General features: G+C 28.6%; 1 protein-coding gene and 1 long non-coding RNA gene across 2 annotated transcripts; both read right to left on the bottom strand.

The window, feature by feature from the left end:
• Positions 1-3,266: 3,266 nt before the first annotated feature.
• Positions 3,267-4,201, bottom strand: LOC126735854 (uncharacterized). Its single transcript, XR_007660530.1, has 3 exons — positions 4,030-4,201; positions 3,811-3,938; positions 3,267-3,501 (listed from the first exon to the last, which is right to left on the bottom strand). It is a non-coding gene; the product is annotated as an uncharacterized LOC126735854 (long non-coding RNA).
• A 2,591-nt stretch (positions 4,202-6,792) lies between these two features.
• On the bottom strand, positions 6,793-8,716 carry LOC126736191 (homeobox protein HOX3-like). The gene is made up of 3 exons (XM_050440435.1): positions 8,492-8,716; positions 7,670-7,733; positions 6,793-7,568 (listed from the first exon to the last, which is right to left on the bottom strand). Exons 1-3 carry the CDS (start codon positions 8,714-8,716, stop codon positions 6,793-6,795), a joined length of 1,065 nt encoding a protein of 354 aa, XP_050296392.1.
• Between the last annotated feature and the right edge of the window lie 1,652 nt (positions 8,717-10,368).

Raw genomic sequence — 10,368 nt, forward strand, 5'->3', positions numbered from 1 at the left:
TTTTAGTCCAACAAAACAACTTCGACATAGTCATGGTAACTGAGAGTTGGTTAACGCCTAATACAAATCTTGAAATATTTAATATAGCTGGTTTTAAAGCCATTCGTAAAGATAGAGAGCATGGTAGAGGAGGTGGAATCTTAGCATATATTAAAAATACTATTCCCTATAATAAAATAGACTTTGATATTCAAGTAAGTAATTCTCTTGAGCATTTATTTATAAAGTTAAAAATTCGCAATCAAAAGTACTGTATTGGAGTCTGCTACAGACCACCTAAGTCTAATATAACATCATTTGTATCAGACATTGATAATATTATGTCTTACATATGTACAAATTTTGATAATGTTATTTGTGTTGGTGACTTTAATGTAAATTTTTTTAACATTCCTAATCCAATTCTTACGTGCTTGGAAACATACAATTTAATACAAATTATTAATGAACCTACTCGTATAGCATCCACTTCAAGTACCTTGGTTGATCCTATTTTTATTTCTAAGTGATTGAGTCTCAAAGATTGTGGAACAGTTAATGCAGATCTAATTTCCGATCATAGACTTACATACTGTGAAATTTGTGCTCCTAAAATTAAAGTCACCCCAAAAATGTTAAATTACCGTTGTTTTAATACCTTCAATTATCAAGACTTTCTTAAAGACTTTCAGTCTTTGGAATGGCACTCTATAATAACAGAGAACAACATTGATGTTAAAATTAATATTTTAAATAGCTTTATCTTAACATTGTTTGATAAGCATGCTCCACTAAAAACACGAAAAATCACAAAACCAAAAGCTGAATGGTTGACACCCAATTTAAGAATGCTTATTAGTGACAAAAATAAAGCATTACAAACTTTTAAATCCACAAAAAGCATTCAAAATTGGAACAACTATAAACAACTTAGAAATTTATGTGTTACTATGATTCGCCGGGAAAAACAAAACTATCTAAATCAAATTACATCACAAAATAATAGCAATAAAACCTGGTTAACACTTCGAAATTTAGACGTACATTTTTCTGATACTACAAAAAAAGATTTACCACCTCATGTTTCTGATCCTAATGCAATTAATGCTTATTTTGCACAATTTTTTCAAATCGTTAATAATAACTGTGACAACAAAATAAATTTTTATGATACAAACGTTTTTAGTGCAGCTAACCACTTTTCATTTGAGTTAACCGATGCTGCGGAAGTTAATAAAATATTACATAATTTAAAAAAGAATAGCTCGGGAGATGACGATATTTCTCTTTCTATCATTGATATTTTCCTGGTTCATATAATCAATTGTTGTTTTGAGCAAAATTATTTTCCACTTGCATGGAAAAGTGCTATTGGAATCCCACTAGCAAAAATTTCAAATCCTAATGATTTTTCCGATTTGCGTATCATAAGTATTTTACCTACAGCGTCTAAAATTTTTGAAAAAATTATGTATAAACAAATTTATGACTATTTCCTATCTAAACGTTTATTGCCAAATAATCAATGTGGATTTAGGGCAGGATTAAGTGCATCTACAGCGCTTACTAAAGTAACAAATGACATTTTTGAAAATTCGGATCGCAGCAATGTCACAGTGCTAGCCCTGCTTGATTATTCCAAAGCATTTGATACAATTAACCATAAACTTTTAATATCTAAGCTAAAATACTTTGGGTTTTCTGCCGACTCAGTATTCTTAATAAAATCATATTTATCCAATAGATATCAAAAAGTTCGGTACCATAATGAGTCTTCTAGCAAGCTGGATATTTTATCTGGTGTTCCACAAGGGTCTATTTTGGGACCCTTGCTTTTCATAATTTACACTGCTGATATTTTATTGTCCTTAAAAAACTGTCATGTAATGGCTTATGCTGATGACACGCAGCTTTACATTTCTTTTCATCCCAATGAGCTTAACGCTGCATCTGCTCACTTAAATGAAGACTTTAAATGAAGAATTGCTAAGTAAGATCTCGTTTGAACATAACCTTAACTTAAATTCAAAAAAATCAAACCTTATGGTCTTTGGTAACAAGAACGCGGTAGAAATAGTCAAATTAAATATGAATATTTGCGTAAATAACAACAAACTGCCCTTTGTAGAGGTAGCCCGTAATCTTGGTATTATTATTGATTCCCAATTACGTTTTAGTTCTCATGTGGAGATGTTAAGACGTAAGGCTTTCTCGAGGCTAAAGATTCTGTATACAAATAGACCCTTTTTAAATTTTAAACTTAGAAAAATGTTAACCGAATCTCTTGTTCTTTCAAATTTTAATTATTGTGATTTTATCTATTTTCCATGCCTTGACTCGCTTCACAAAAATATGCTTCAAGTAATGCAAAATGCTTGCGCTCGTCTAATTTTTGATCTTAAAAAACGCGATCACATCTCTCAAAAAATAATCGATTTAAAATGGTTAAGAATGGATAATATTTGGAAACATCACTTAAGTAATTTTACATATAAACTTTTATCTAATCAAGATCGAAATTTTAATATCTTGCGTACCATTTTTAAAACAAGACGTTCCGCTCACTCTGTCAATATAAGATATAAGTTAAAGTTTTCAATGCCACAATTTCGAACTGCTCTCTATACTAGATCTTTTTCTTATAATGCAATTAGCTTGACTAACTCACTTCCTGACGAATTTCGACTTTTCAATTTTAATAAATTTAAATTTAAAGTAAAAAATTATCTTTTAGATACACAAAATCGTCCAGTGAATTTATGATCTGATTTATTTTTGTTCTTTTTTTTGTATCTTTAAGACGCTTCTCGCTGCTGCTTCATAGATTGTTCAGAACTGTATATGGGTCTCCCCTCACATTGATACTGGAAGTGGTGTATTGAATGGCTCTGTTATGTTTTTGCTTGTAATATGGCTAACAGTTTAGGGATTGATTCTCTTTTTTTCTTCTCTTACTTTTAGTAAGCATAGGTACATGCACATGGTTAAGTAGAATAGCATTTATTTGCTAGACTTCGCCATTCCTGTACTATTTAAATTACATTATTTTGTATATTATTATTTGTTAAAAAAAAAAAAATTGTAACTTTGTTTGACTTATTAAAAACCTTATTTATTTATTTATTTATATTTTAACTGTTTAAAATTTAACAAAATTTACATTAACCATTCTATCTTATTCTACTTATCACATTTCTTCTTTAGACAAAAAGGTCACAAATTTGCTCTCTCTTATGAAATCCAAGATTCTCATTTTGAATTTGGATTAATATACCAACTTCATTGTCATTATCATTTTCATCTATTTCACCAGTCCATTCATCCAGGTTTTCATAACAGTAATTGTGCAAGACACAGCATGCAACAATGATTTTTGTTGCTTTTTTAGAACAATTCACATTTATGTATTTTAATATTCTCCACCGTCCTTTTAATATACCGAATGTGTGTTCCACTGGAATTCTAGTTTTACTGTGTTTTAAGTTGTGCATAGTTTTCCTTTGATTCAAATTTCCATATTCTCTAAGAAAGAAATATTAAAAAACGTGATTCTAGGAACTGAGATTCAAAATAATACACGAGATGTTCACCCAAGCGTAAATCAGCAACGACTGACTAACGGATGTTTATTTATCTCTCTCTCTCTCTAACAAAAAAGGCCAAACTTCAACTTACAGTGCTGCCAAGAGTATCTGGAGAGCATATTAATTTATTGATACATAAACTTTAACAAGAAATAATATAAAATAAAAGCTGCTATGTCATGGCGTTACAGTTTATTTAAAAAAATATATGTACACAAAAATGAAATTAAAATTATTTTATACTTACTTAAAAGGTGTCAACAACCAACCTAAAAGTGGATAAGCCTTGTCACCTAAAATATGGTAGTCTTCTAAAGGATAATATTTTTGGATATTTTCTTGTGTTTGTAAGAACAACTGACTATTATTAAAAATCTAAAAGAATTGAGTAACATAAAATTTAAATAAAATATTACACAACCAAAATATATCATTTTTTTTGTAAATATTACTGCTGGCAATGTACCCTAGAGTCATGAACTGAACCCGGAAATCCAACATTTATAGTTGTAAATATCCTTTAAGCAGTAACAACAGCTTGCATCTTCATGCTATGGTTTGAATTTTTATCAATATAGCCACCTTGCTGTTTCAGGGGAGCCTTGAAATTTATATTGCAGCCATCAATAGCTCCAATCACCCCTTTAAAAAATATAATAAAAAAGGTGATAAAATAATGTAAAAAAACCCAATGCAAAATCAGTTATTAAAAACCATATATTAATACCTGAATAACCACAAACTTCCCTGTTCAATGGTCAAGCACTCTTCTTCATTCGGCCATAAAATAAATTTTGGTAATAAACCCACAAGCCTTTCTAATAATATATTAGCATAGTGATGAGCTGTGGAACAAGCTACATCAAACCGATCAGAAATTGAAGTTAATGTATCTCCCTTTCCAAGCCACCACAGGGTGATTAGAAGACTCTTTTCAGGTCCCACAGGAATTCTCCATCCTTATACACTTTCGCTATGTCAGGACACATTACAATTTCTAATAGTTTATAAAATTATCGTTTTTCCATTCGAAATAACAAGTAAAAGTCTATATCTAGATATTAATTTATCCAGTCTTCCCTATATATGGATCTGGAATGATTTACTCTGGATATTAGGGCTGATTCCAGAAATAGGTATTGCAGATGAAGACATTTTCTTCCTAGTAATAGGAAAAAAAAGGCTAAAACAATGCTTTCGATAATTTGTTCTTCTTAAAGCAGCAAAATGAACACGACAATATCCCGATGGTGGTCGCACATGTTTTGTATCAGTCTCCTCTTAGTTCATAATAATTTTTTTCTCATAGATAAAATTTGTTTTGAAAATGAATTTAATACCCATATCAACCTAGCAAATGCTTAGATTCTGACAGCTGTTAGACATGACGTCATTCGAGCGCAAAAATATGATGACGTAACGGTTAAGATATTGTAAGGCGCTTACTCGCTAAAATATGGCTTGTAAGTAGTTTCCGCTTTCTCGGTCGGTAAAACTCCTGGTGGTGACGGGAACAACTAATTGCGAGGTGCCACATTTCTCAAGGGGATTTTTTAGGAGTTTTTCATTTCACTGAATAGATGCTATCATACCTATAAACGTAACGTTATATTTGACCTAAAATAACTAAATTTGCTTTAGTATATTAAAATTACTTTTTTTTTAGAATGAAAGCCTGTATTCTTATACTCATTAGCAAAAATATATAGCAAGCATTTATTTTTGCTTGCTATATATTTTTGCGATTGAGCTATGAGGATTATATATCTTTAGAATATTTCAAATAGTTTTAGCACTTTTGTAAAGGCATTTTTTCAATCTGTTTAATTAATTTAAATACGATATATACAGTCATAAAAACAAACCTATAATTATTGAGAAAAGCTGGTAATATAATCAAATAAACACTATTATTATTATATTACTATATTCAATGTATTTAAAATTAAAAAATATACCTTTCAAAATATGCTATATGATTTTAAAAAATCCCTAATAAATTTTTTATTAATATAATAATAGGGTAAAATGTATATTTTAAAGATTTATAATTATTATCAAATAGCAAATAACAAATCTTACTATTAAGTTACTAATTAATTTCATTTTACTACTTAAGCATAGTCTTTTATATTTAAGTACATTGAATTGACAATTATATATTACACTGGCCCTGTCCTGACCCTAAGTATATAATACATATTATTTACAGTCATAATCTATAAGTATAAGTATAAGTCATAATCTATAAGTCCTTAAATATAAACTTATAATGGAAACTGTCTCGTGGATTTGTATTTGGCACTCTATTAACTTCATGAAATAGCTGGAGCTCGATGCTCAAAAATTCTGCATGTAGGTTGGAAATAGGAGATATATTTTCAAAAGAATAGAAATGCCCTACTTGAGAAAATTTTAAAATTCGACTATGGGTAGTTAGTGGATAAGCAGTTGTCATAGATAAGGGTCCAAAGTTATTAGAGAGGAAGCTAGCTGGTAAAAAGCTTTCAGAGATCCATTCACTGGACATGACTGAAAAAAACTGATCCACTTGATGCCATATTACTAAAACATTTAACAACCTCGTAATTGTTGTTTTCTCAACATCAACTTCTAACCAAGTTTTATTAATTGAATATTTATTACTTTTTTGTTCATTTCCCTGGATTTTATTTTTACTCTCCAATTTAAACTTTATAGGTCTGTTATATAAAACCAAATTTTTATTTGCTTTTCGGTGGGTTAAGTTGATATGTTTAAGACGACGCTTGCAGTTGCTTGCCTATAACTCTTGTTTCAGTTCCACTAACTACGGTGGTAATTATTGATTCCTTGCTCTTTTACTTGCTAATGCTCTGATAACATTCACATTATTAGTTTGAGCAGACAGTAGGGACTTTATAAGAGAAGCATATTGTTTAAAATGTCAGTATACAACATTGATAATCCTGCTCCCATGTACATTAGTTGAATCTAGCAAACATATTATCTGCATAATGAGGAAGCACCATTTGAGCAAATACTGAATCAAATCATACGCAGTAAGTAGGTCAAGATTCAAACTATGAAGGAAACTGAGATTTGATATATTTGGAGTTTTATAAACAGTTACATAAAAGAATAAGCCTTTAAAATCAGACATTTAATTTTTATTACTACAATCGGTAAACAAATATACTTTATATTTATCACTGGGGCACTATTATTTACAAAGTCATTAAGTAAAACCTTATAATGGAAGCAGTCCCGAAAGTTCATTATTATGCAAACTACTGTTAAAGGTATGTTGGTTCCATGGACTACTTTGTAATTGATGTTCAGTCAATCCATCATATTGGTTGAAAATAGAAGACATAATATCTTCAGTCGAATAAGAAGCCTCTTCCTGTGGAAATGGTGAAATTGCTTCATACGCAGCCAATGGATAAGTAGCTGGCGTAGATGGGAACCCAGAGGGATTAGTACAGTAAGCTGGAGGTTGAAAAGCTTCACAAGACGTCGATTGACTGGAAATTGGACTGACATAAACTGATCCGCTTGATGTCATCGGTAGAGAGTACTTAGATCTCTGACTCAATACTGAATGAGTCATCAATCTCTTCGTAATTGTTGATTCTTCAGCATTAATTTTTAAGCAAGATTCAACATCCGATCCTCCGTTTTGAATAGGAGATTGTGATCCATTGTTATTCTCTCCATTTCGATGACTTTTGCCTTTACTTTCCTTCTTAAACTTCATACGTCTGTTTTGGAACCAAACTTTTATTTGTTTTTCGGTAAGGTTTAGTGTCTGTGCCAAGTTGATTCGTTTGGGGCGACACAAGTATTTGCTTGTCTGAAATTCTTTTTCGAGTTCGACTAACTGCAGAGATGTGTATTGTGTTCTCGCTCTTTTACTTCCTAATGCTGGGATAGTATTCACATGATCACTTTGAACAGGCGGCAGTGAGTTTAGGTCTACGCCCCTGAATGGATCAGAGCTAGAGCTGTATGGACTATTATTATCTGCAAAAGAAATTAGATTTAGCATTTTGTAATAAAATATTGTACTAATATATTTATAGTAGTAAATATAGATATTGCATAAAAATATAAGAAATACTTACTTATTGGGTACCAAGTAGTTGGATACTGGAGAGTAGGCATTGGCTGGGAAATAGTATTATTATTCTGAAAAAAAAAATACTTATAGGTACATATAACAGAGTTTATTTAATATACATACATATAATACTACTTAATAGATTTTTTAAATATCCTGTATAATAAACACTCTATAAAATAGATTATCTTTAGTTTGTAAAAGTTAAGAAATTCTTTATAATAAATATAAAAAAGAATAAATAAAGAGAAACGTGTGTTGTTAATGTTTATATTTTCTGACCCTTAAGGGAATTTTCCTTAAATGTCTTTAAAAGTATTTATTAAAATGATAGATATTATTATTATTATTATTATTATTATTATTATTATTATTATTATTATTATTATAACAAATATTTTTACATATTCTGAAAATTTGACGTCATTTTGTTATCACTTGGTAAAATGAACGAGCGATTAAAGAAAGTTTAATTTTTCTGTAGAAGTAACTTTTAGCTCAGCAAGCAAATAATTACTTTTTTAGATTTTTTTTATTTTTGCGTCAATAGATTTAGCATAAAATTGATACTTTCGTTAAATTGTTAAAATCTAAATAATTATCAAATTTGATTAAGAATTATTCACTTTAGTATTGTTTAAAATACACTATGTATTTTTTAGTTATTGTAATTTGCTCAATATAAATAAAATAAATAATTTATTTAATATTAATTAAGAAAAAATTTCCAATTTATTTAAACATACTGTAGTTGTTTTTTTTCAGCTAGACATTAAATATTAAAATTTTGTATAAACTTGTTTCTACATATCTGTAATACACTTACCAATAGCTTTATATCTTCCTGTCTGAAACAACTTGTATTGAGAAGAACGTTGCTATCTTGATAAGAATATTGTTGTAGTGGTAAACCATAATCACAATCCTTATAGGACTCCAATGACATCAAAGATTCATCACTTATTAATTCGAAAAGAGGTTCTGCGACTTGTTGGTGCTCTGGAGAAAAATTTTGCACAGCACTGTTAATTTCCTTCATTAATTCGGACATTTTGAAAACACAAAGTAATAAATAAGACACTTGATTAAAACACGAGAAACGACAAATTCAACTTTTCACTACGAAAGTAAAAAAAGTTTTAATGAAAATTTCATGTCCAAAAGTATTTATACCAATGTAGATTGTTGACCATTTCAAATTCGACCAATTAGGTAAAAGGATTTAAAGCTTAGGTACCACCTTTTTGGTGATAAGCATGTCAGGTAGAAAATTATATTTTGTTTTCATTTTATCAGTACTTGTATATTATTATTTTTGTAATGATTTAAATGGGTTATTGGTTCTTATTATTCTTAGCGGTCGTATAATTTATTTTTTATATATATATGTTTTTTTTTTAATAAAATTAAAAATAAGTAAATAAACTTAAATTAAGATTTAATTAAATTATTGCAGTAAAGGAAATGAGTTATAAAAAAGGAGTTCAAAATAATTTTTACAAAAATTTGACTATTTGAAGAGAAACTATAGACTTTAATTAAAGACAATATTTTTTGAAATAAATGTAACATGCTTAGCATATATGGAGTATTTAAAGAAGGTTTTAATAAAAACTTTGAAACGTTTATCTTAATATTAAATTTTAATTACATATAAAATATTTAAATTATTATAGGTTATTTTGGTACTATAAGAAATCCATATTTTATAAAAATGATATACTATGTATCTAAAATAAAAGACAAGAAGTGGTTCCATCAGACTCTAAATAAATATTTAAAAAAAGAAGATATTTTAAAAGAAAACATAGATTTGCTAGAAATTCAGCTAGATAGAAACTATACAATATTTATAATCGCATTTCTTGTAATTCCATATTGTTACTAATATATAATTTTTTTAAATAGAATTGCTTAATTTTTGAAACTTAGTTAATAGCTTTATTTTAAATCTGTTTATCTTAGTTTTCTATATATGATTTTTTGGTTATTTTAGTAGTAAATTTGGCGTACTTTTTTAGTATAAAATTTGCATTACATATAGTCAGGTAAATAAGACTTCCTTCGACAATATAATTTAATTCAAATAATTTGAATTAAATAATAATATCTCTAATAAATATTTCTTCAGGTTGTGCATCTAAATAGGTCTAATCTAATAATCTAAATTAGTACCTAATAAGCTTTTTTTTTTCAAAGAACGCCATAGCAATTTAATTAGTTTATAAAAAAATTTGAATGATTTTTTTTTATGATTGCTCTAAAAATTTAATTACAAGTTGTTCAAATATCCGCTTCCTATCTAGAAAAGTATTCAAGATATATATACAGCGTGTTCATTTGAAAACCCACCACGGATTTATAGGGATACGAAGTATTAGGATTTATTCCAAAATGACCCAAAATTTCAACTTGAGCAGCTTCATCTAAAATTTGCCGATGATCACGTTTTTTAATTGCTGATGAAAAGAATGCGGAAAAAAATTCAGGTTGTTATTTTTTTTCCACGTCTAATCTTCGGAATTGCTGTTTATGTTGGTAGTTTCCGTTTCATATTATAAACGAATTGTAGATTTGGCAAACCCTAACGGGCAACATTTTGAACACCTATTGAAATAAAAACTGATATTTCCATGTTTTTATTTTCTATCTGAATAAATTAAGATAAACAAAGATTTTTCTAATTTTCTCGAAAACGAATTG

The sequence above is a fragment of the Anthonomus grandis genome, chromosome 5 (assembly GCF_022605725.1).
Source record: "Anthonomus grandis grandis chromosome 5, icAntGran1.3, whole genome shotgun sequence".
NCBI lineage: Eukaryota > Metazoa > Arthropoda > Insecta > Coleoptera > Curculionidae > Anthonomus > Anthonomus grandis.

What these genes read in the sequence shown, in the direction of transcription:
- LOC126736191 (XM_050440435.1), bottom strand. Translation starts at nt 8,716, where the DNA reads ATGTCCGAATTAATGAAGGAAATTAACAGTGCTGTGCAAAATTTTTCT. An exon ending in AGGAAGATATAAAGCTATTG is followed by an intron (nt 7,734 to 8,491) that starts GTAAGTGTATTA and finishes TTTTTTTTTCAG; the next exon opens with AATAATAATACTATTTCCCA. An exon ending in AACTACTTGGTACCCAATAA is followed by an intron (nt 7,569 to 7,669) that starts GTAAGTATTTCT and finishes TTTCTTTTGCAG; the next exon opens with ATAATAATAGTCCATACAGC.